Source organism: Trematomus bernacchii, unplaced genomic scaffold (assembly GCF_902827165.1).
Source record: "Trematomus bernacchii unplaced genomic scaffold, fTreBer1.1, whole genome shotgun sequence".
In the NCBI taxonomy this organism is placed as follows: domain Eukaryota; kingdom Metazoa; phylum Chordata; class Actinopteri; order Perciformes; family Nototheniidae; genus Trematomus; species Trematomus bernacchii.
In genome coordinates, this window is record NW_022987632.1 from 299,007 (window position 1) to 325,385 (window position 26,379).

General features: G+C 41.9%; 1 protein-coding gene across 1 annotated transcript in view; it reads left to right on the forward strand.

The window, feature by feature from the left end:
• cacna1ba (calcium channel, voltage-dependent, N type, alpha 1B subunit, a) overlaps window positions 1-26,379 on the forward strand; it is a 253,260-nt gene that overhangs the window by 150,125 nt on the left and 76,756 nt on the right. The window contains exons 10-19 of the mRNA XM_034133047.1: window positions 902-965; window positions 2,338-2,552; window positions 3,885-3,997; window positions 12,294-12,406; window positions 13,889-14,020; window positions 15,431-15,503; window positions 15,591-15,708; window positions 17,210-17,277; window positions 18,317-18,423; window positions 20,060-20,125. Of these exons, the coding sequence (XP_033988938.1) occupies window positions 902-965; window positions 2,338-2,552; window positions 3,885-3,997; window positions 12,294-12,406; window positions 13,889-14,020; window positions 15,431-15,503; window positions 15,591-15,708; window positions 17,210-17,277; window positions 18,317-18,423; window positions 20,060-20,125 (1,069 nt within the window). The remainder of the gene's footprint in view (window positions 1-901; window positions 966-2,337; window positions 2,553-3,884; window positions 3,998-12,293; window positions 12,407-13,888; window positions 14,021-15,430; window positions 15,504-15,590; window positions 15,709-17,209; window positions 17,278-18,316; window positions 18,424-20,059; window positions 20,126-26,379) is intronic.

The window sequence follows — 26,379 nt, forward strand, 5'->3', positions numbered from 1 at the left end:
TTCACGTAGCTCTACATGTCGTTGTTTAGGTGCTTTTTGTTCTGGAGATAGGCACTCTTCAATCCACTCCTCCATAGTAAGACCCCCCCCCCCCCCCCCCCCCCCCGGAGGTCGAAGTTAATCTTAAATGTCTTTGCGGACCTTTTTGATTACAGATTTGAAAACATCGTTGCTTGCTTTAAAAGTAGCACAATTCATTATGTCAAACCTTGGAAAGTATCTAAATATCCCTGCCCTAATGCCAAAGGAACTGCACACTGAATATGTTTTTGCCATTTGATGTCTATGTCTGGACCGTTGCGTAAAAAGGAGGGTTTCTGCTCCGTTACTTCTCCGCTGCTTTCTTGTTCCAGTTTGAAAAGCAAACTGCAGGCAGTTTGCTTTTCAGTCCAACTGTATACTGTTTATCTCAGACGCGGAGGGATACTGAGTTGTTGTGAAAAGTAACTTACAATTCTACCCGTGGTATACGCTCAGTATACCACGGCTAAGAACCAATCAGATTGCTTGATTTTACTTGTCCGTTTTATAAATATATGATATAGGTTCCTTTCTTGTTGTTTTATTTTCTATACATATAATTTCCTCAGATAAAACAGAAATGGGGTTTTACTCATTAGACCTTTGCTTTATTTTAGAAATGATGATAAAAGTGCACTATAGTCCAATACGAAGGGATTGTATATTAATTCATTGATGTTGAATAAAGGGGACTGGTCAGACATGGCGACATATGAAACTGTAATTAAGATTTTTTTAAAAAAACCTTTGTGATGAAAGCAAATGATGAAAAAAAGAATGAAAAAGGAAGAGAAACAATCTTCCTTATTAACATTAACAGAAGAGTGTGGTTCAGACGAGCTGCCTCATGACTGCTGTTTCTTTCCATGTTGTGATGCAGTGCTCAAAAGAACCAAGAAGAGTAAGAATGACCTCATCAACGCTGAAGAGGACATCTCATCTGTTGGTGAGACACCAGATCTGTTACTGTCAGACCCTCACACTGTGTTTGAAGGCAACACTGTTGTTCACACTACAATCAGAGAGGATGCTGTTTTGTTAGATTGTGACAGATTGTCAGACGTATTAAATGGACTCTCATAGTGAACACTATTTTGTTGAGTTGAAATATCTTTGCACCAAGAGGCCACATTGAAAATATCTATACTTTAAGAGTTTTTCATCAGTATATTCAGTGGATGCACACATTCTGCAAACACACTTTAACATGTTTTTAAAAAATGGTTTCCTCTTCCATTCTTTATTTGAATGTTTTTTGGAGGCTGTAGAGGTAAATTATCCATTAATACAAGTATATCCTATACATCCAAAGAATAAAGGAATACAATTTGTTCCTATCCGGTGACATGACAAATGTACCTTTACTACGAAAAAAGTTGCAGATATTGTCAGATAAGGTAACCATGGGTAGTTGAATTATTTAGAAAAGTTATGATTGATATAAGCAAACCTACTTATTTCCCCCCCCCCCCCCCCCACACACACACACACACACACACACACACACACACACACACACACACACACACACACACACACACATAATGAAAAGTCCTCACATGAAAAAGCTGCGGTTGAGATAAGTTTTAAGAACATTTATTATATCACATTTATTACATTTGTTCTTATGGTTCTTCCCATAAGTGCCATCTTCAATCTAACAATTACATTTCTCTGCAGTGAATTAGTGTGTTTAGGGCCATAACGATAGAACAACTAGGGTAGTCCATACCAATACCAAAAAAATGATTTCAACAATCTTGGATGATGAAGTGTGAATTGTTTACTCATTCTGTGTGAAAAGTTTGATTGCACTGATTTTTGAGAATGTATTATTAATCCCTGATTATCCACAAGCCTGAATTCCAAACACACTTTTGGAAGAGTGGATGCAGAGCTGCAGCTGCATTTGTACTGCCCCGTCAGCTCGGGAAGAATTGTAACCCTGGTACTTGTGTAACTTGGAGGAAAGTAGAACAACAACAGCATCAGTTCTTGTGACATCCCTGGGAGAAAATAAACGTATTTGAGATACTTTCATAAGAAAGGTAACGTGGGAGAAAATACGTTTCTAATTAAACGTAATTGAGAATGCAGTTTAGTTCTGTGGGAACGTAATTTTTAGGAGACAGGGTTGACAGGCTGACGCTCCCGTTGATTGAAAACGCTCCTGTGGGTCATATTATGGGTCGGAACAATCGGCCTATTTGGTCGTATTAGTTGGAGGACTTGTTGCCTCAAACAGAGTCTGATCTCCTTGGTTCAAGACGAGGTAACTTTATTGCATTTTGTATGTTTTGCTCCAACTGCCCCCCCCGGGTCTCCGCTCACCCGGGCCAGCTTGAAGAGCAAGAACGAGAACGAGAACTCGTCGTACTTCAGGAGGAAGGAGAAGAGGCTCCGCTTCACTATCCGCCACCTGGTGAAGTCCCAGAGCTTCTACTGGACTGTGCTGTGTCTGGTGGGCCTTAACACGCTGTGTGTGGCCATCGTTCACTACGACCAGCCGGAGTGGCTCACCTTCGCTCTGTGTGAGTTTATACACTGTCTGTCATGTCATGTAAACCAATATTCCCATATGGTGCCACTATTTATATTACCAATATTATCAAGCATATTTCTACAGAACTGGCTCTCCTCTGTTGGATCTCTCCACCCTCACAGAGAGGTTAGAGGTTCCACAGAACTGCGTCCAGCACTGTGTAGCTCCTCATCTTACCATTCACATGTTTAAAAAACAGCCTCTATACATCCTAATTATTGTAAAATACTAGGGCTGGGCAAGTTAACGCGTTATTATCGCATTAACTAATTCATTTAATAATGCCGAATATTATTTTATCGCGCGTTAACAGTTATTATTTTGAAAGTCCGTTGCTCACTGGCTCTGAAGACACATACAGACAAACATGGGTCACTGCTACATTAATAATTGTAATCGTTGCCCAGCACTATACAATTATTTTATGCAGCTGTAACGTAGACTGGTCTGCATAATGATACTGTATGCACCTGCTCATTCTGTGTGTGATATTCTGAAGCTGCCTTTACATGAAGCAGTCAATCCGCTCTGCACTGGCTCGACTGATGTTTTCCTGGGAATGTCCAGAGAGTGCTGTGCTCAAAGTGCACAGGCTAACAGTGCAGGTAACCATAGAAACAACAGCAACTATCTGCGTGCACCTAAAGGCTCTGCCCGACCTCGTGATGAGGCAGGAGAACATCTCCTCTCTGTGAAGGCAGCTTCGTGTAAACCATTGTGCCTCACTTGATACAAAAAAGCTGCTCTTATTTCCTTAGAGGACCAAAGAAATGCTGCCATAAAATGATATGGATATTTTATTATGAATTACATATTTTAACCATAATCCTTACCAATCATAACTACCTAATATGTATTAATGTACGGAGTGTTTACCCTATGCCACCAATGTCCCTAGTGGAAACCAGGACAAATGGCATAAAATTGTATATATATATATAATATCTGCATGTATATTTTCTATTTCGACATGTATATTTTATATTTTATTTTATTTTTCTTTCTTTTCTTGTATATTTTGTAGTTTTGTTTTATTGTAAAATGCCTTTTATGCTGCTGTAACAACAACAATTTCCCAATTTGGGATCAATAAAGTACTATCTATCTATCTATCTATCTATCTATTGCCTTTAGGGCAGACATGAGAAAGTGGCTCAGTCTGGTGGAAAATAGTAAAAACTACAACTTGAACTTGATTGACAGCCTGATATCATAGGTATCATATGTATGTTGTTATGATGTTATAGTGATGGCTTTGAAATAACAGTGTTGTGTTTTAGCCTGGGGCATTGATCTGTGTTTCCTTATCGTCCCCTGGCAGACCTGGCCGAGTTTGTATTCCTGGGCCTGTTCCTGGCAGAGATGTCCATGAAAATGTACGGCCTGGGACCCCAGAACTACTTCCACTCCTCATTCAACTGCTTTGACTTTGGGGTGAGTCTCCTGTTCAGTCACTCCCTGGTGGCTCTTACGCCGCCTACACACGGCGGCGTGCGTTGCCGCTTCAACGCTTCTGCCCATTCACTTTGAATGGGGTGACGTCACGCTTCGCCGAACTGCATTGTGGGAGCTCGCTGCAAAAGTAGAGCAATGTTCTACTTTTGAAGCTTCGACGGAGGCGTCAGCCAATCAAATCCCGCGTATGCAAATCTGCCAGTACAAGCGCTAGCCAATCAAACCGCGTGTATGTTGAGAGAGCCAGACCGCAGTTCATTTCCTCATATGTCAAAAAATGGAGGAGAAAATAATCGTGGCGGTAGGGAATCACCCGGTGCTTTATGACCAGTCCCTCTTTACCTACCGGGATATAAACCGGAGGAGCCAGGCATGGAGGGAGGTGGCAGAGACAGTGGGTGAAACTGGTAGGTTTTCGCCTGTTTGGGGAGTTTACAGATGTAGCACCTAATTTAGGACAGTTTGAAACGCGAGGGCCGTGGTCGGCACGGGTCTGCCCTCGATCAAGGGAAAACCTCCAGCTTGACTTGAGACCACCCCCGTGATAAATACATTTAATTATAATGAAGCCAGCTGCAATGGATCATTGATCCACCAGGGGGTGCAGTGGGGTTCCACACTGGAGCTCATGTGAAATAAAGTCTGATACAGTACGGTAGATGTATGTCTGGTACTACTGTATAGCAGATCATCACCCTTAGCTATTTTAATTACCTCTCAAACTACCTAAACTAGTTATAAATGTTTATTTTTACTGTCGGCCGGGTCACTCATTACTGGATCAGCTGCTGCATGAGACAGACACTGATGCTGTCAGAAGAGAGGGAGGAAAAAGAGAGGCCAGGCTCCGTGTATTTTATCAAAGTCAAAGTCAAAGTCAAAGTCAGCTTTATTGTCAAGAATTCTACATGTTGTACATCCAGAAATATCGTTTCCCGCAGTCCTACAGTGTGACATATATACATCAAACAAAAAACAAAAAGGGCCTAGATAAACATGGTATACATGAAACAAAACAAAGGGCCTAGATAACCGGGGTATACAGTTTAAAATGTTAATAATATAATTTAAGTGTTCAAAGTACAGTTTCAGTGCAGTAGCAGCGGAGATGGGCAGAAAAGTGAGTTAGGGGGTTAGAGTCCAGGACCATTTGGGGCAGGGGAGAAAGGTCGGAGGCAGGGTGGAGAGTTCAGGGGAGAGATGTCAGAGAGGGGGAGAGAGGGAGGGAGGGGAGAGAGTTCAGCATCCTGACCGCCTGGTGGAGGAAGCTGTTGCCCAGCCTGGAGGTGCGCGAGCTGAGGCTGAGGAACCTTCTTCCTGAAGGCAGGAGGCTGAAGAGGCTGTTGGAGGGGTGGGTGGAGTCACCCACAATGCTGAGTGCTTTGCGGGTGAGGTGGGTGTTGTATATGTCCTCTAGTGATGGGAGTGAGGCAGTGTTGTAGTCAAGTCACCAATTCACGAGTCCAAGTCACTCTCGAGTCACCACTCTTCGAGTCCGAGTCCAAGTCCGAGTCACCAAGGGAGAGTCGTAGTCAAGTCCGAGTCCAAGTCCGAGTCACCCAAGGAATGTCCGAGTCGAGTCCGAGTCATCATTACCTGTGTTCGAGTCCGAGTCCAAGTCCGAGTCACCCAAGGAGTGTCCGAGTCAAGTCCGAGTCCGAGTCATCATTACCTGTGTTCGAGTCCGAGTCCAAGTCCGAGTCACCTAAGAAGAGTCCAAGTCAAGTCCGAGTCACAAGTCTTCATGTATTAATCTTCATGGATATATGTGTTGAAATGTAGCTGCTCCTCTACATTGCTTTTATCCTGTCATGTTATACTATTCTGTCTATTGAACTGCTGTGAAGCCAGTTTGGCTACAATTCTTGTAATAGGTGCTATACAAATATAAAGCTTATTACTAATATTAATATTATTATTATTATTATTATATATAAACTATGTTTAAAATGAGTTACCTTTTAGAGAAGTGATTATATTTGTATGCCAATATGCCTATGCCGTATGCCTATGGTAAAGTTTTCGTTTTGCACTTTTATTTTGATAGTAATAAGATCGGGACTCTTATTTTGAAGGAACTTTTACCGGTTAAATCGGTTTACTGATAAAGATTTTGCCCCAGAAAGCACATGGCTACTTAGCATGCAAAATGACGTCATTCTGCATGTTAAGTAGCCATATGCTTTCGTGTTATCGGCTGAATCTTTATGTATTGATTAGATGACGTTACTCTGATGATAGTGTTCAAGACAGCCTATATGTCTGAACTCGATGTTTAGAGTAATGTGTTACGGAGCCTTCTCTTCAATATTGTTTCCACATAGAGCATTTTGCGCTGCTCTTTTCCAATGTGGAAGCAGAATGTGTGAAAGCATACAGCACGATGCGGGGTGTGTCTCTAGACATCTTTAGACTGGAATAGCGGGGCCCAGTACGTGAACTCGCCTCGCAGCCGGTGCACACGCCAGGATAGAGGACATCAGACTCCATAGAAAACTTGCTCGAGTCCGAGTCCGAGTCCAAGTCGGAGGTCAATGTACAAGTCGAGTCCGAGTCATCATGGGGGGAAAAATTCACGAGTCCGAGTCCGAGTCCAAGTCAGCGTACGCGATAATTCACGAGTCCGAGTCCAAGTCATCGTGCGCGAGAATTCACGAGTCCAAGTCCGAGTCGCGTCAATCAGTGCGGGAGTCCGAGTCGAGTCACGAGTCCCGAAAATCGACACTCGAGTCCGACTCGAGTCCGAGTCCAGGACTCGAGTACTCCATCTCTGGAGTGAGGCACCGATGATCCTCTGGGCAGAGTTCACTATGCGCTGCAGGCTCTTGCGGTCGGCGGCGGTGCGGCTTCCGAACCACAGCGTGATACAGCTGCTGAGGATGCTCTCGGTGGCGCCTCGGTAGAAGGACAGCATGATGGGGGGTGATGCTCCGGCTCGCTTGAGCTTCCGGATGAAGTACAGGCGCTGCTGGGCTTTCCTCGCTAGTGCGGTGGTGTTGTTTTTCCAGGTGAGGTCATCAGTGATGGTCACACCAAGGAATTTGGTGCTGGTCACCTGCGTCACAGCAGCGCCGTTGATGGTCAGGGGGAGAGGGGGTCGACGGTGGGTTCTCCTGAAGTCAACAACTATCTCCTTTGTTTTCTCCAGGTTGAGGAAGAGGTTGTTGTTTTGGCACCACAGGGCCAGCTGGTTCACTTCCTTCCTGTAGTTAGTCTCATCGTTGTTGCTGATGAGACCCACCACAGTAGTGTCGTCTGCAAACTTCACGATGTGGTTGGTGCTGAAGATGGGTTTGCAGTCGTGGGTCAGCAGAGTGAAGAGAAGGGGGCTGAGCACACATCCTTGGGGGGCCCCCGTGCTCAGTATGAGGGTGTCTGAGGTGTTATTGTTGACCCGTACAGCTTGTGGTCTCTCTGTGAGGAAGTCCAGCAACCAGTTGCAGAGAGAGGGGCTGAGGCCCAGGTCTGTACGTTTTTGTACAAGCTGCTGGGGGATGATGGTGTTGAATGCTGAGCTGAAGTCTATGAATAGTATTCTGACATATGGGTCCTTAGTCTTAGTCTTAGCCTTAGTGTTAGTGTCCAGGTGTGTGAGGGCTGGGTGGAGAGCGGAGGAGATTGCATCCTCTGTGGACCGTTTAGCTTGGTAGGCAAACTGAAACGGGTCCAGCGATGGGGGGAGGGTGGATTTGATGTGCTTCATGACCAGCCTTTCGAAGCACTTCATGATGGTGGGAGTTAGTGCGACGGGACGGTAGTCGTTGAAGCCGGATGGAGATGACTTCTTTGGCACTGGAATGATGGTGGAATGATTTTATTATTATATAGTCGTTATTCATTTGTTTTAAAGTTCAATAAATAACAAAGAAGACCTTTGACCGGCACTTTTATAATTTTGTCCGGAAGATTTAAACTTTAACACACGTTGACCGGCGAAAAACTCTGCCCGGTTCCCTCGGCCCCCACCACGGTGAATAAACAGAAGGGCAACCATGACAACCATGCTTCTTCGCTGCTTTTGTGGAGGAAGTTACAGCGCTACGTACAGGCTCGGCATATGTACTGCAGCTTTTTCCAGCGGTTGGAGCTAAACGGAGCTGTCTCGTGTGAACACCATAAATCTCTTAATTTTGCCCTCAAAGTGCACCAGATTGATGCATTTAACTTCAATTTAAAGAAAAACATCTTCTGTTGTAACAACAATAACATTATAAATAGTAACATAGCTGAACATGGTATTGCACATTTAGCTTTGAGTGTTACTGACCTGAGATGTTTTTATTACATGAATTAAGGTGACTGAGGCTTTCTAACATAGACTTTTCAGTGTCCCACATTTTGCACAGAACTATCCCACATTAGGAAATGCAGATTGTCTGAGACAACTTGGTACTAAGAGTACTGATATGTCTGCCATTTCTTTTATGAGTGTAATATCTGCATTTTCTCTTTTGGTTTGATTAGGACACATCCTGGGGATTGTGTTTACAAACATTGACCATACCGTTCACCATCCCCCACCCCCCTACTGTATGTTGATTTTTGACTTTGTTTAGAGCAGTGAAGGTAAAGAGAGCAGAGAGCTAAGCGCTGTCAGACCGGACCTAACCCTAACCCTGAAAAGTATTATCATCTGAAATTAATCATTATGTTATTAGTTGGTTGTGCAAAATAAAGGTGGACATAGTGGAAATTGACATTGTCATCAGGTTCTATAAGGCTACTTCAATAAAAATACAAAATAATGTATCTGTGTACGTGTTTTACTGTACTGTGCACTTATCAAACATTTAATTAAAGAATGGTGATATACACAGTGATAGATGTTAAGGACTAACGTTTATAATAAATAGCCTAGTATTTATCCATATTCATAATAATATTTATATATTCAACAACCATTTTTAATGTAAAAGGTTCATAAAATAAAAACACAACACTGTCATTGCAAGTGACACTCAGTTAGTTGACTTTTATGTTCAACTGCTAAATTCGTTACTGATAAAAAAGGGCTTCTACCTAATTACCTGAAATAAACTCACTAATTAATGAAACCAGTTCAATACGCATTATTAGGGTCTGAGACCTAGGTCGGCGAAGACCCTATTGAAATCGGTCGCGCAGCGACCGATAAACCTTTGACCCCCGCAACATATGTGAAAACTCACCAAATTTTGCACGCGCGTCAGAAGTGGTGCAACTTCAGATGTGTAATTGGTTCCGGAACTTTGCGTCAAAAATTGCGTAGGCCACGCCCACTTCCGTTTTTAACCTAAACTCCCCCCACTTTAACTTTCACGTAAACGAACGAAACTCGCTACGCATATCTAGGGTGCGGAGACAAACCAAAAAGCCTCTTGGAGGGGTGTAAAATAACGTACAGGAAGCCGGCCATTTTGAATTTGGAGTCGGAAAAACGCGATTTATCGCGTTTTTCGTCCTCCGCACGAAATCTATCTTCTCCCAGGGACTTTATCCGTACGACTCGAAATTCGTCGGGTAGCATCTCGAGACATGGGCAATTAAAAGTTATCACGGAAGTTTTTTTCTTTCGCACGGCACAGCCGTTATTTGGCGCCAAAGTTCGCGTTCGCTCGATGCTAGGTCCATCAAACGCCATGGAATACGATGATGTCATAACTGAAACTGACATGCTCACAACGCCACCAAACTTCACATGATGGTTAACACTGCGGCCCTGAACAGCTCTACGTCAAAGTTTATGTTACTTAATATGGCGTTACCATGGCAACGCATCCCTCGCCGTAAAACACAATGTTGTCTTAATTCAATGGAAAAGGTTCAAAACGGCACCAGACTTCAGATGACAGTTAATGGTCCGGCCCTCAACAGCTCTACGTGAAATCTGAGATCTCACCGTATGCCGTTTCCATGGCAACGCATCCCTAGCCGTAAAACACAATGTTGTCTTAAGTCAATGGAAAATGTTCAAAACGGCACCAGACTTCAGATGACAGTTAATGGTCCGGCCCTCAACAGCTCTACGTGAAATCTGAGATCTCACCGTATGCCGTTTCCATGGCAACGAATCCCTCACCAAAAAACACGAAGTTGTCTTAAGTCAATGGAAAAGCTTCCAAACTGCACCAGACTTCAGATGACAGTTAATGGTCCGGCCCTCAACAGCTCTAAGTGAAATCTGAGATCTCATCATATGCCGTTGCCATGGCAACGCATTCCTCGCCATAAAACACAATGTTGTCTTAAGTCAATGGGAAATGGTCCACACTGCACCAGACATCAGATGACAGTTAATGGTCCAGCACTCAACAGCTCTACGCCAATTCTGGGATGTCATCATATGCCGTTTCCATGGCAACAAATCACTCGCCGTTAAACACGAAGTTCTCTTAAGTCAATGGAAAAGCTTCCAAACTGCACCAGACTTCAGATGACAGTTAATGGTCCGGCCCTCAACAGCTCTACGTGAAATCTGAGATCTCACCGTATGCCGTTTCCATGGCAACGGATCCCTCGCCGTAAAACACGATGTTGTCTTAAGTCAATGGAAAATGTTCCAAACTGCACCACACTTCAGATGATGGCTAGTAGTCCGGCCCTCAACAGCTCTAGGTGAAATCTGAGATCTCACCGTATGCCGTTTCCATGGCAACGCATCCCTAGCCGTAAAACACAATGTTGTCTTAAGTCAATTGAAAATGGTCCAAACTGCACCAGACTTCAGATGACGGCTACTAGTCCGCCCCTCAACAGCACTATGCCAATTATGGGATGTCATCATATGCCGTTTCCATGGCAACGCATCCTTCGCCATAAAACACAATGTTGTCTTAAGTCATTGGAAAATGGTCCAAACTGCACCAGACTTCAGATGACGACTACTAGTCCGCCCCTCAACAGCTCTACGCCAATTCTGGGATGTCATCATATGCCGTTGCCATGGCGATAGATCACTCGCCATCAAACACAATGTTTACTGTATGATACTGCTGTAACTCCCATTTACGTTGTCCGATCGGCCTGAAACTTCCCACGTTTGCCAACGGCCGAGTCCGGAAAACTCCTGCATGATACCTCGACGTGCGGACAACAGCCTGCGGAGCGTCGAAGACCCGCTCAACGCTGCTTGCAGCTTTAATTCTTATTCTTATCATTCTTTATGAGCGCAGAAATTGTCTTAAAATCAGACCTGTTTTTTAAATGAAATCTGACGGCAGGCAGGCAGCTCTGATCACCTAATGATAAATGCGCCACACCTAATCGCCGGCCATTCAGCCACAGCTCCCTCTATACAAATCAAACTGTAGACGGTGTGAAAGCACCTATTGTTTTAAATAATGGTCGGAATGTGACCTGTGAGCCTTCTGAATTACCGTGGGATAGCACATTCTAAACTAAAATGTTCAATCAATAAAATAACATCTTATCTTATCTTATCTTAATAATATCTTCATATTAATAATAATAATAAATCATACAGTATGTGTCCGAAAGGGAGCAGGAGGAAGCAAACACAAAAATATAAAAAATATATACTGCATATTAAAGCAAACGATTGTAAAGGTAAAAGTATGAGCATGACAAATAAAGAAGTGTAATGTAAACATTTACATTATTATTATGATTATTTAATATATAAAGACTATATATTATTGAATTACAAGATTAGTTATACTTTATTTGATCTAAAATATTGATGTGTTCAAATGCTCTTCAAAACACAACTGAAAGTCCATGAAAAGTTGTCTTTCTGTATTTGTGAATGAAGCGCCATCTCCTGGTTAAATCCTGAAATTGAAAATCTGGCAACGCCCTCTTGGAAAATAGTGGGAGCGCATTCCCAGACGCTGGTTTTAGGCAGGAAGCTGTAAGCTGGAGTCCTATCTGGAGTGCTACATCTGTATATTCAGTGTACTTCGTTTGAATGGACAGCTAGCAAGCATAGACAGTATATAGCCAGCATGGAATGTTGCGTAAAATAGCACCATAGACATTAATGTCATAAATGTTCATCATATAAAGTGTGACATGTAAAACCTTTTATGCAATTGACAGGAGAGATTCATGTGATTGGTTGTTGGTCACGTTGCTCGCGTAAACTCCCCAAGCTCAAGACACGCCCACCGCCAAGCGTCAACGCACGCCGCCGTGTGTAGGGGCCGTTAGTGTGAGCATGTGTCGAGTCACTCAAACGATCCAGGACGAGTGCTTCCAGAAGAAAGTACTGTATGTTTGACTGTTGCTAGAATAGCAAAATGACTGCAGTGTTTGGAAATGGAAACTGTGTTTGCAGGTGATTATCGGCAGCATTTTTGAGGTCATCTGGGCGGCCATCAAACCCGGCGCGTCGTTTGGGATCAGTGTGCTGCGAGCTCTGAGGCTGCTCAGGATCTTCAAAGTCACCAAGTGAGTCTTCAGAGTCTCCTGCCAGAGTGCTGGAAACACAGCTTATGAAGTGCATTTTATATTAACTGTATATTATATTGTTGTAACCCACCCCCTCATTTTCCTCCTGTTCTGTTTAACCTGTTAAGCCCGAGAGACCACGGTACCGGGGCACTGCCGCAACATCTTGCAGGAAACAGTGTCTGAGGGCATGTTCATTTAATAAACTATGAATATTTTATATCCATGTAACGGGAAGAAACTCATCTAACTGATATTTTTTTTTTTTTTTCAAAAGAAAACCCACAATGCTAACACTGAGCCTCTGAATTAGCAACGAGCGAAAAATGCTAACAGATTACTGCACCGAAAATCACTCACAAAACCTTATTATTTATCTTTTCTCTACATCCATGACATCGTTTCACATCGTGAGGTGACACAGAATCGATGGGTACCCTCATTATCACTGAATTATACGAAATGGTGACGTTATAAGCAAAAACAGACATCAAAACAAGTGGCGCTAGGTAGCTAAAAATGCTAACATTTTTACCTTGGCTCTGTAGTCTCTCCAAAGTGGTCTTCAATGGCATTAAAACGATAAAAACGCTGCTGAAGTTAATCCATAGGTTAATCCAATGTGTCTGTGTCCCTTTGAAATGATTTCTGATAATCCATAAGCATTAAAACTGCTTTTCCGTTTCCAGATGTCAGAGCTAAAGATAGGTTCGCTCTGATGCAAAACTGCATGCGCGAAGCCCCCACCTTTTCTTTTCACAATGAGTGTGATTCGATTCTATTGGCTCTAACGGTCAGAAAGAGGTGTCAACCATCAAAATCGAGCAAGGGGGGCCAGAGATATGGAAAATCCACCCAAATGACCCCAGAAGTGGTTTCTTTTTGCTAAATCTCTCTAAAAAGGTCAAATGTCACTTGTTTTGCATCAATCTTGATACAGGGTACTTATTATATGTTGTACTTTGGATTCCTAAAGCTTTTAGTCTACTAACTCATCATCCAAGGGTGGTTTTCACTATAAGTAAAAAATTATTTTTGGACAGACACTATAATTTACAGTTTTTTACTATGTAAAATCTGAGTTTTCTTTAAAATAAAAAACATCTATATTGATTCTGACTTTTCTACATCCAACTCACAGGTTTATCATTACTTTGAGAATAAAGATTATTAATTTAACCCTTTTAGAAGGGAAGATATGGTCATTTGTTCTGGGAATGTCATTTTCGAGCCTGAGACCTGAAAAACAGGCTCAGGGCTTAACAGGTTAATGACCAGCTGTTGAAACAGTAGAGGAGTTCATATATGTGGGAACCTTATTTGATTGAACGTCTTACACCACAGAATAATTTTTTTAAACAATGCAGCGGGAATTGGATATATACATTTATCTTGCTGAAAGTGTTTTAACTTTTTTTAATAGTCTGGGCACCTGGGGGGTATCATTAAATAATTATATGTTTTATATATCTGTGTGTGTAGGTACTGGAATTCTTTGAGGAACCTGGTAGTATCCCTTCTCAACTCCATGAAGTCCATCATCAGCCTGTTGTTCCTCCTCTTCCTCTTCATCGTGGTGTTCGCTCTGCTGGGCATGCAGCTGTTTGGTGGACAGTGAGTCATTCAGTGAACCTGATTTACACAATTTGCATTAAACATTCTCAGAGTTTATACTGAGTCTGAACACACACACCTAATATACAAGATTGAATGCACCTGCCTTTTTTGATAGCACCCTGCAAATCAGATTACATACAGTATGACCAGTGTTGGGGTAGTTACTCAAAAAAAGTAGTGCATTACACACAGGGTTGGGAGGGTTACTTTGTAAATGTAATCAGTTACTGATTACTGATTACATGGCTCTGAAAGTAATCCGAATACAGTTACAGTTACGTGTCTTAAAAAAGTAACGTAATCAGATTACTTTTAGATTACTTTTGGATTACTTTCTTTTTCCATCACAGATGGGTATGTTTTGGTGAACAGGAGACACAAAAAGCAAAAGGAAACTGAACGTGTTTTTACTGTTTTAATGGTTTATCAAGAGCACAACTGAAACATAACATCTGAAACGATGTAACAACATAATACACTTTTTGGGGATGCAGCTTGGGATGTGAGGAGTGAGGGACACGGCTTAGAACGGGCGTGTCGCCTTCTGTCCTGCCAGTGTTGGCAGGACATGAATTAAAATGTCGAACTCGGACTTCATTTTAAGGACATTTCGGCCAGGGGTGTAGAGCTATATTTGTTAAGCACCGGATTGGCAAAACAGGAGAGTGTGTGCACCAGTCTGCCTTGATCTATGAATTCATGTCCGTGACACTCACAGTATCTGCTGCCCACAGCTGTTTTGTAGAAGGAAAACCTCCTTCACTTCATGAAACCTCTGCAGCACCAGGAGGCAGCGGGAGGGTTAACTCAGCCTCTGAGAAGAGGAGCGTGCAGTGCCTTTCACGCACCGCCTTCACTGTGCTTACCTTCAGAAAGAATCATTAGAAAGGCTAAAGAGCGACCGCAGGCTGATGTGTTTTAACCACACACACTTCTACACACACACACACACACACGATTTAAACGCAGACTTTTGTTCCTCCATGTTTCGTTGTTATTGTTTCACTGAGCGGACCCGCACATTTTTTTCAAACGCTCCCTTTTTTGGTCCATCTGCGGCGGTAATAGGTTTTGTGCGCTGTGATGATTCGGCTGTACCTTTAGTAATGAATATTAAATGTTGTGAGGAAACCTTTCCACCAATAATTCCAATAAGTAATCAAAATGTATTCACTTCAGGTTTACGAAAGTAACTGTAATCAGATTACTCGTTTTTCAAATGTAACGCGAGCTGAATACAGTTACTTGATTTTTGTATTCTGATTACGTAACGCTGTTACATGTATTCCGTTACAACCCAACCCTGATTACACATTACTTGTTACATTAAATAAAGGTAGGACTTTGACTGGGATGTGGCTGTAAATCTGGTTTACATTCAAACACTGTTTTATTTTCTCCCTGCAGATTTAATTTTGAAGATGAAACGCCGACAACAAACTTTGACACATTCCCAGCAGCCATTCTCACCGTGTTCCAGGTAAAGGTCACCTCCATCATGCCCCCCCCCTGCTCTGCTTGTTGCACTGAAGTGGATTAAAACCCTGAGCCTGTGTCTTCCCTGCAGATCCTCACTGGGGAGGACTGGAATGCAGTCATGTACCATGGGATCGAATCCCAGGGGGGCGTTAAAGGGGGGATGTTCACCTCCATTTATTTCATCATTCTCACTCTCTTTGGAAACTGTATCCTTGCCGATTGATCCAAATCACTTCACGTTTGTGGCATTCAAGCAGCCACAATGAAAGTGTGCAGCATTCATTTGAAGAACAGCTGCAATTGTACATTGATTCTGTGTGTATCAATCATTTGCTGTGGCAAGCCATGACTTTTATACCTAGGCCCTCAAAAAAAAAGAAAAAAAAAAGAGTTATTACGTCACAGCGTATACTTCAGCGGAATATCAAAACAACGGCCCGGGATGCCAAACGCATCAATGACAGCGACCCTCTATCACACAAAACAACACCTGTAAATAACCCAATTTGTGTTCTTTGAAATTGAAAAGGATATTGCATTGTGTTTGTTACTTTCGTTGCAGTTGTATATATCTCTTAAATGTCATTTGGCTTGGCTTCCTTTTTTGTATGGACATGCTTTTATTTTGAAGGCGAGTTTACGCTGTTGACAGGAAGTTGTTGTTGCTATGGAAACAATGTGACGGAGAAAAGGAGCGGAGATTAACGGAGAAAAGTAATATCTACATATAAAGACGGAGAAAGTAAAGGATAAGTGTTAGCATCCCCCGAAGAGGCACAAGCTCTTACTGTAGCCTTTCCCTCCGAATAAGGGTCGAACTGTTGATATTGGAGATTTCAATAAATTCACATCATCAGTCAAGACTTCGACCATTATTCGGATTTATATAAACACCTATCATGACAAGGCACCAACAGCCAAGTAACAATTAAAAAGGAATTAAGTCGGCACGGCGGCCCACATTGAAAATGACTTAGGCCTACCTTTGATGATCAAATCACTTAAACACAAAGTCCATCCTCCTGTCCTTTTGGATGAAGCACTTGATGGCGGGTCATGCAGCTGATCCTTTGCCACTCCAGTTTATCATTGTAACTCAATCTTGAAAATGACTCGGTTAAAATGTTCGAAACTATGTCATCACTATCACTGACGTGAGACATCATGAACGAATGTATGCTAATTAGCTACTTCCGCCTAGCTTGACCCGTTATAACACATGCATAAACTTCACAGCGGGCGGAACTTGTCATAAAGTCCGCGATAATAAAGCCCACCCATTTAGAGGGAAGATATGATTGGTCAATTGTACTGTCATTTGACATTACTCTCTCGTTGAGTTACTATAGCTTGGCCCTCTGTGAATTTATAGCTGGACCACCAATCAGCTCCTATCTTCACAGTGACTCGCAGAGACGGCTAAAGGAGCTTCTTTCATTTAACCCTTCACATTCCAACAGAAACTGAATAGGCAGATTCGAAGGATTTATTTATTTGGAAATGTTATTTTAAATACAATTAAATCAAGTTATTTTGGTAAAACTAATGAAAAAAATATATATATATTTTTTAATTATTATTATTATTATTTTTTAATGTTTTTAAATATTATTTTGTAAAATATCTTAGGCCCTCAGAGAGGGCCTAGAGGGCCCTGACGGCTCGCCACTGATCATTTGATATTTTTCTCAGACCACAAATAACCAGACACGCTGCTCAACGTTTTCTTGGCCATCGCTGTGGATAACCTGGCCAATGCCCAGGAGCTCACTAAGGTACAGTATTTATTTATAGCCTCACACATCCTGGCTTCATACACCAACAGCATCCATCAATAAAAGGGTTTACCTTAAACCCAATCCCACATGCAGCCAGCCTTTTATTTATCTTATAGAAGACAGTGAATATGAATGGGATGTGTTTGAGGTCATTTCGGAGTGGCTGTTGTTATATAACTGATGTAATGCCAGGTCAGTATATCATTATATTGAATTTATAAGATTATTTGTAGCTCTTTATCCCTCACCAGGGGGCAGGTGTTTGCAGGGTTTCCACGGTTCCTTTAAATCCTTAAAAGTTGGTGAATTTGAGGTGGAAATGAAAATCGACGTTTTGAAAGTTTCAGAAAAAAGATATTGGTCCTTGGAAGTGCTTAACTTAAAATGAATAACTTTCTCATAGTACCAGACACGGTGAGAAGGTGACGTGGTCATTAATTGGGATGAAGATGAACCTTTGTTTTTCCCCCAGGGGAAGTACAGGTACAATACACACACATGCATTTGTCTGGTATACCGAGATATGTCTAAGCAAACAGGTTGCCAGTTTGTCCGGCGCCAGAGGTTTGGTGCCTTGCTCAAGGGTACCTTGAATAATAAAAGATGGACTTATAGGGATCCCTTTGGCTGGTGGATCACCAAACATAGTCCTGCTATGGGGAGCTGTGGCTCACAAGGTAGATAGTCACCCTACAACCTAAGGGTCGGTGGATCAATCCCAAACCCCTGCAGTCCAGATGTTGACCATGGCCATCAGTGTGTGAGTGTGGGTCTGTATGGCAGCCTCTGTATGAATGTGTGTGAATGGGTAATTGTTGACTTGTATATGTATATATGTGGTGTTACAAAGACTGGAAAAGAGATATATAAATGCAGTCCATTTATCATACACATGAGCTGAACCCTCGACTGCATACGGAGGCTAGCCAACTGCACTGCACAGTCATCAAAATGTTACTATAAGGCCAAACCTCTCAATGACTTGCTGTATGTACTGTTTGTATGTATGTGTGTCTGTTCTGCACATACTGTCCAGGATGAAGAGGAGCAAGAGGAGGCCATCAATAAGAAGCTCGCACTCCAGAAAACAAAGGAGGGGAAGGAGGTCAGCCCCATGTCAGCCACCAACATCTCCATCACAGCGTGAGTCCACTCCTCTGATGTCTGCCTCCTCACTCAGAAACACACACACTCAGGCTACATGCAGGTTGTTGTACTGCTCATGCTAAGTACCAGCAGTTTGGATGTTATGAGGGGGGGTTGCATGTGGAATGAGTCTCCATAGTCATTGTCTGATGCCTCCAGTGTGGAGAGACAGACAGGAGTTACTGAACATAACCAAAGTGCTGCTGTGGACAGAGACAGGGCAACAAGTACTCAACCTAGACAAAAATATATATTAGTTTTAAGTGTACGCCTCGATCAGTTGTGGTTATTTTGTGACCCAACAAAGTCACTAACTGCTTGGGGCATTGGTAGAGCACCAACTCCCAATGTACCATTGTACTGTTTTTGTTTGTTGTTTTACAAAATCACAACTATCTCTTTAACCTGAAAAATATAAAGAAATTGACAAAAACAGAAGTTAGACTAAAAAGCAAATCAGCTATGCACATAATAACTCATTATTTCACGAACAATACACACATGTGAGACAATACATGGCTATAGCTACAGCCCAAACATGTGGAATCTCTTCATGCAGGTGTGTGTTCTTCAGTCTTCTTCTTCTTCTTCTTCTTGTTTCACTGTCTGCTTTTACACAAACGTGAGAGTAAAAGACAGACGTAGCTTCCTCTTAGTTACTATTTTTCATTTTGGAACACAGCTGTGTTCAGGATGCATAGCAAAGACTTCAAGTAGTCAGCAGGATTTGAAATTTCAAATCTTAGAATTCTATTGAACCAGGTTGAATCTTGTTTTTTGCCCATGCTCTATCCCTGTTCACTTTAGTCTTTTTTGATTTTCAATCCATTATCCTTCTTTCTATATTGCTAACCTTGGCTTAATATCAGCCATAGTCATGAAATATCTTTAAAATAAAAGTATCTGAAGAATAATCTCCCCCTGCTTCCCTTTAACTGGCTCACATACTAAGAAATGTAAACATAAGCTCTTCTCCACTCTGTGTGATTTGGTCACGTTTGGTCTGATTTTGAGATACATTATACCTGACAAAAATAACCTATCCTATTCCTGGTGTTTTTATTTGCTAATAACGTTCATATAGTGACATCATATTCACTTGGCACGGTCTCCTAACCAGTTAATAGCTGTTATATAATGTAACAAAAATCTGAAAACGCAAATACAGCTGTGTCAAAATTAAGTGTAACTATTAAGGCTTTTATGGACCCACTGTTGATTCCACAGAGAGTATATACAAATGTTTATTATACTGCATATCAGTCTGGTTATTGAACCAGGTACCTGGGATTTAATATGTATTGCTTTATTCCTGTTTCAGATTCTTTTTATTTGAGCGAGCAACATAAAATGAACATTCTGAACAGTACAATGTTGTAAACGCCATACCTTCTTATTTCTAAGATGTAATGGTATTAATCTTGCTCATTGTAGTATAGTATAAATGTCCCTGACGGTGTGTTTGTGAACTTTCCTCTCTGGCTCAGTCTTGCGTTTTTTGCATTGAGAAGTGATGGGAGACTAAAGGACACACCACACAGAGAAATGTCAGGTTGTGTGTGGCTGTTTCTCTGACTTGATCCTACAGTATATGATGTTCCCTCTTCCCCATTTTTGTTTTGTGCATGTGCAGTTTTCTAACACGCAGTCGAGGTAACGCGCACTCTAGCAGCTCATCCATCTGCAGCGTTAACTCACTGTGAGTTATGACCTCTCTGTTACAATATTTAACCCTCCATTACCTTTCTCTCATTCCTCTTCCTCCAATGTTTAACCCTGTCATCTTGTGGTGTCATCATGTCATTCTGAAATGCCCAAAACAACATGACAGCTCCTCTGTGATCACACCTTCCGATAGAGCTGTGTGAGTGTTGTCTTTCCACTGTTGTGTGTGTGTCGGTGTGTGTCAGTGATCATGGTACCTGGCTGTTCGTGGTTGACATCTTTTGCCTGAATTTCTTTTTTTCTTTCTACAATAACTGCACCTAACCTACTGTATATTATCAGATAGTATAATTATTCGTACTGTATTTGTTCATAATTTATACTTTTAGCTGGTTGTCAACATGTATTGTGTGATATTGCAGGCAGCTTGTGTTATGCAGATAGAGAACGCCACTCCTCCGTACAAACACAGACGTATGCTAAGGTACTTACTTAGTACTCGTTGAGTTCCTATCATTCTTCAATATGTTGCTATGCAAACACTAATAGAAGCCTTTAGAAATTAATTAAAAAACTAAATAGAAAGTTGTAGAGTATATGGATGACCCAGTAGCAAAATAACACTACAAGAAATCTTACTATTTACCACAACTCCTCAAATGACCTTTAACCTGTTGAACCCGGAGGCGCTGCGGGTTTTTTTTTTTTCTTCACGAAACTGTGTCTCATTTTTACCGAAACAAAACACAAGTCTCACTAGAAGCGTCTTAATGAGCCCTGAGTGAAAAAATGCTAACACACTTAGCACAGAACTCGAGGGTTGCGGTCGAATAGTCCATTTAGCTTAGGAACCTTCCTAACGGAGTGAAATGACCCGGAAGTCCCACATGCCCCTTTCACACCAACGCAACTCCGGTTCAAGCTCCGTGCTAGAGCTTTTCTGGTTCAGAACCGGTTCTTCGGTTTAGCGCCGGCTCTTTTCACACCGCTCAGAGCCCGACTGGTGCTGCCGCTGCTGCGTCATGACGTCACAGTTTACGTCGCTGAGTTTCTCCCCAACGCCGGAGCTCACCTCACAACAACGGGCCGGGGACTGCGTTGCTTTTAATCATACGAAGCCAGATTAAATTAAATAACGACTTCTCCAACCTTATACTTTTCTCCAGAGTGCCGTGGTTCATTGTTTATTAATGTGTTTCAGCGGCATTTACCGACCGCTGCAGTGCTGGCCGGCTGCTCTTCAACGGGAGTGTATTCTCCCGTTAGCTCCGGGTTAGCTCACACGGCTCTAAAGTATTCACTGTCTGACTGTCACACAAGCAGCTGATACATATCCCCAGTTCCCCTTAAGTGAATGTGTGTCAGTCTGAATTGACGCTGTTTGGCATCACAACGCTGTTATGAAAGTTTCTCTGGTATAACATGGGTGATGTTAGCATAGCAACCGAAGCTAAACTGACTACTTGCTAAGCAGTTTTCTACAGGCACTTTTTACCGACGTATTTTTCATTATGATTCTACTTGTGATAGTCGGACATGACAACCTGTGCAGCCCATGTATTGATTCCATCCGATAGCTGCTATAATAACAAACAAAACGTCTGCCTGCTCTCCACAATGATCAATAACAGCGAACGGATGGTCAAAGTAAGGTACAAATAAACAGAATCACACGAAGCCTGGTTAGTGTTGCCTGACTTTATAAAGTGTGTTTTTTTTAACAAGTGTGTGGTTGCGTTCTAGTCACTTTGCTCAGCACTACTGCTTGTTACAACTTTTATTTGCCGTACTCGCCTTAAGTGTTAGCTCAGGTTAATCTCGCCCCCCTCCGACGTAAGCGTGACGTATGCGGTTCTTGCTTCTAGACGGACAACTTTTTGGTGCTCGAAACGAACCGGATTCCGGAGCTATGACGCTGCTCCGCTGCGGTGTGAACAGGAAAACCCGGTGCTTTTCAAGCACCAGCACCGAACCGGCCCTGAAACACCGTTGGTGTGAAAGGGGTATCAGTGGCAGCCATGATAAGTGCCGTTCCAATTCTCTAAATGAAAGGAAAGGAGGTTTCAAACTTCCTTTATAACCTCCTCTAGCTTAGGAACCACTGGACCTCCCTAACCGAAAGGAGAGGAGAAAATGCTGCCCCACAATGCCTTGCAGCCGCAGCATTTGCCGTCACACAACAGTCGGCCGTTCACGGAAACAACCGATTATGAGCGAGAAATGATATCATGAAAGTTACGGTGCTTATTAAGCATTTTAAAACGTATGTGGTAAATTGCCAAAGTGCTTTGTTTTGAACGTTCATCAGTATTATAATCAAAAAGAGAAATATGAACGTTAGTTTTTACTGAAATGATCAAATAAAGTCAACATTTCACAGTCTTTACTGAGCTGTGTGGGGTTTGTTCAACTTTTAAAAGATGTTTGAATGGTGATACAGTGATAGATGTTAAGGACTAACGTTTATAATAAATACATTTGTATTGATTTTAAGATCTTTTCATAGTTCATACAATCATACGTATTGGGATCATTTGTATTAATGTGGACCGGAGGGAGAGGGTGACGAGCATAAGTTTCACTTTCGTTTTTTATTTCAATTCCAACTTTGGTCATGAAGAATATGTTTCTCTGTTGTCCACGTTCATAAAGCATAAAACAACAGCATCAGAGCACGGTGCAGAGTCTCTAGATGAGTTTACAGTAGTCCCTCGTTCTTATTAAACATCCATGTTGTAGTCCGCTGTATAGAAAACTGTAGTTTCCATAGTTTCCCCACAGCAGCAGACGCACATTTATGACCTCCGCTGGCGCATCATAAACACGTCGGATAGTGAAAGTGCAGTCGGATTCTCTAAAGTACCGCAGTCTCTTCTCCTAAATCCTTTTGAATTCTCCTATCCACTATCCCTTAATCCCATGACGTTTCACTCAGAGGTCAAGGAATAGACAATAGTAGGGCTGTGCAATTAATCGTATTTTAATCTCGATTACGATTTTGTCTTGTAACGATTACGAAAACAACGTAATTGAAATAAAACGATTATTATTTTTATAAAAAATAAAAACTTTTTATTTTTTTTATTTTGGTTTTTCAGTTGAATTATACTTAAAGTTCAGGGTAATGAACTGTTAAAAACATACTGTTCACATTTTTGTTTCAATAAATGGATGTTTTCAAAGTAAATGGATAATCGTTTTTAATAATCGTGATATCAATTATTGACCAAAATAATCGTGATTAGGATTTTTGCCATAATCGCACAGCCCTAGACGATAGGGTTAGAATTTAGGAGCTGATTGTTTGATTATTTGACCGCAACCCGGGTATAAATACCCTTATTACATATCGGATCAAACAAGATATCGATTAGCAAGCTGAGATTCCACAGATTCTACAGGTACAGATGTAGCACCTCATTTCGGACGCCTCTATGTGGGTCCGTGATCTGCACGTGAAAGGAAAACCCCCCGCATGACTTGATACGCCCCCTTGATAAGTACATTTAATTATAATGTAACCAGCTGCAATGGATCATGAATCCACCAGGGGGAGCAGTGATTAAAAAGCTGCCACACTGGAACTCATGTGAAATAAACAGCTGATAGATCTACAGGTATCTGATATAGCGGATATTTGTTAAGATCCATATGTCACGGATAGGATCATATTCTGTGCTAAATAAGAGACATGTAATCATTTACAAAACATCACCATGTTTTTATTTAACAAAATAATGTTGTTTAATCCACGTTGGCGTAAATACAAAACCATCGGTTTGTTTTTTCATCAGGAAATGCAGACCGGCTCATACAAACGATTTTTAATCATCATCCTCACGATCATTTAATGTATCATATGTTCGCTGAATTGACATGAAAGCACTAATAAATGTAGTTTAATCCACGTGAGTTTACAACTACAAAAATAATCGGTTTGTTTTTATATCACATCCGACGGGAGGAAATGCAGCACGGCTCTCACTACCGATTTTTAATCCTATTTTAATCATCATCTTCGCCACGATCATTTATGTTTATGTTCGCCGAATTGACATGAAAGCACTGACAAATATGAATATACTGTATTCAACTTCATTAAAACTTTATTAACTTGCCCAAACTCAGTAATTCACTAAAAAGAGGTTTATTTTTAATGATGCCTCGCCATCTCACCATGGGCAAACGGGCTATAATATTATACTATTGTTAATAGTTTACTGTATTATTAGTGTTTAATATTACTGCTATAACAATCACACATTGAGTTCATTGTTGTGCAATGTTCAAATCAGACCGTTGTTTTTTTTTTTAAATAGTCTGAGACCCCGTTTACACGAGGACGAAACGGGTTGTATCCGCATAGTTTCTCTTGCGTATAGCCCTTTCGTTTACACGAGGCCGTAACAAAACAATAGAAACGGACCCCGCAAACGATAACGGGTCCCAAGGTGGATAGATCTGCAAACGGAACGCTCTGGGGGGTCAAACGGCTCCGTGTGTACGCCTCTATACGATCATTTTCTGATAACGATGAAATAGCCCTCCCTCTCCCCACGTCTCCCTCTCCCCACGTCTCCTGCTCAGAGATCAGCTGCTGGGCTGTCAGAAGAGGGGGAGGAAAAGAAAGGCTCAGTTTATTATTCTTATATTATTATATAGAGTCGTTATCAATTTGTTTTAAAGCTCAATAAATAACAAAGAAGACCTCTGACCGGCACTTTTCTAATTTTGTCCGGAAGACTTAAACTTGAACGGACATGTTGACCGGCGAAAATAAATGTTAACGGAAGAGTGGGCAAAGGGGTCGGATGCTTTGCTAGCTAAGCTGCAAAGCCAACAACACATTTTCACAAAACATTCCACATCCAGAGATGCAGCTGTCAAGACGAGTTATGTCTTAAAAGTAAACCGTTTTCGGACGGAGAGTTCATTAAGGAGTGTTTGAAAGTGCCGCTCTCCCGACGCACTGTTACGAGGAGAATTGAGGACATCGCGGGAAATCTGGAGCTTCAGCTGCAGAACAGAGCGGTCAACTTTGACTTTTTTTCCTTGGCTTTGGATGAGAGCTGCGATGTACGTGACACTGCCCAGCTACTCATCTTCCTACGTGGGATAACTACAGACTTCAAAATCACGGAGGAGCTGGCAGCCATGCAGTCAATGAAAGGTACAACAACAGGGAGTGATTTGTTCACGGAGATAAATGCATGTGTGGAAAAGTTGGGACTGAAATGGGACAGGCTGGCAGGCGTGACAACGGATGGTTGTCCAAATCTGACAGGGAAAAATGTTGGACTATTGAAGAGAATGCAGGATAAAGTGACAGAAATTAACCCTGAGCAGAAATAGGTATTTTTGCATTGTATTATACATCAGGAAGTGTTGTGTAAGTCAGTGTTAAAAATTAACCATGTTGTTGATGTTGTAACTAAAATAGTTAACTTCATCAGGGCAAGAGCATTGAATCACAGACAGTTTGTTGCACTTTTGGAGGAAAGTGAGACTGAACATCGTGACATACCCTACCATGCAGCTGTCAGGTGGCTCAGCCTGGGCAAAGTGCTGAAAAGAGTATGGGACCTGAGAGAAGAGATTCAAGACTTCTGTGTGAAGAAAGGAAACGACATCCCACAGCTTTCAGATGCAGACTGGATGGCAGACCTTGGTTTTTGCTGTAGATGTGACTGCACTAATGAGTGAACTAAATGTCAAACTGCAAGGCAAGGGCCTTTTTGTGCATGACATGTACAGTGCAGTGAAGGCTTTCATGAGAAAGCTGCAGCTTCTCTCAAGCCAAATGGAGGACAACATTCTCACGCACTTGCCAACACTGAAGGAAGCCACACCATCAGCTGATCACCTCCAGAGGTACTCATCCATGTTAGAAGCACTGCATGGTGAGTTTTCAAGGCGATTTAAAGACTTCAAAACAGTTGAGAATGAAATGAACATGATATTTTCCCCATTTACATGCCATGTGGATGATGCACCCAGTGATGTTCAGCTTGAACTCATTGACCTGCAGTCTGACACACTTCTGTCAGAGCACTTTAGGTCAGTCTCACTGCCTGAGTTTTACTCTTCCCTGAAAGAGGAGAACTTTCCACACATCAGGAGACGTGCTCAGAAGATGATGGTCCTCTTTGGATCTACCTACATATGTGAACAGACATTCTCAGTGATGAAGTTCAACAAATCCAGATACAGATCCTCTATCACTGATGATCACCTCTCAGCTGTCCTTCGCATATCCACCTCAGACATTGAACCAGATTTCCGTGCACT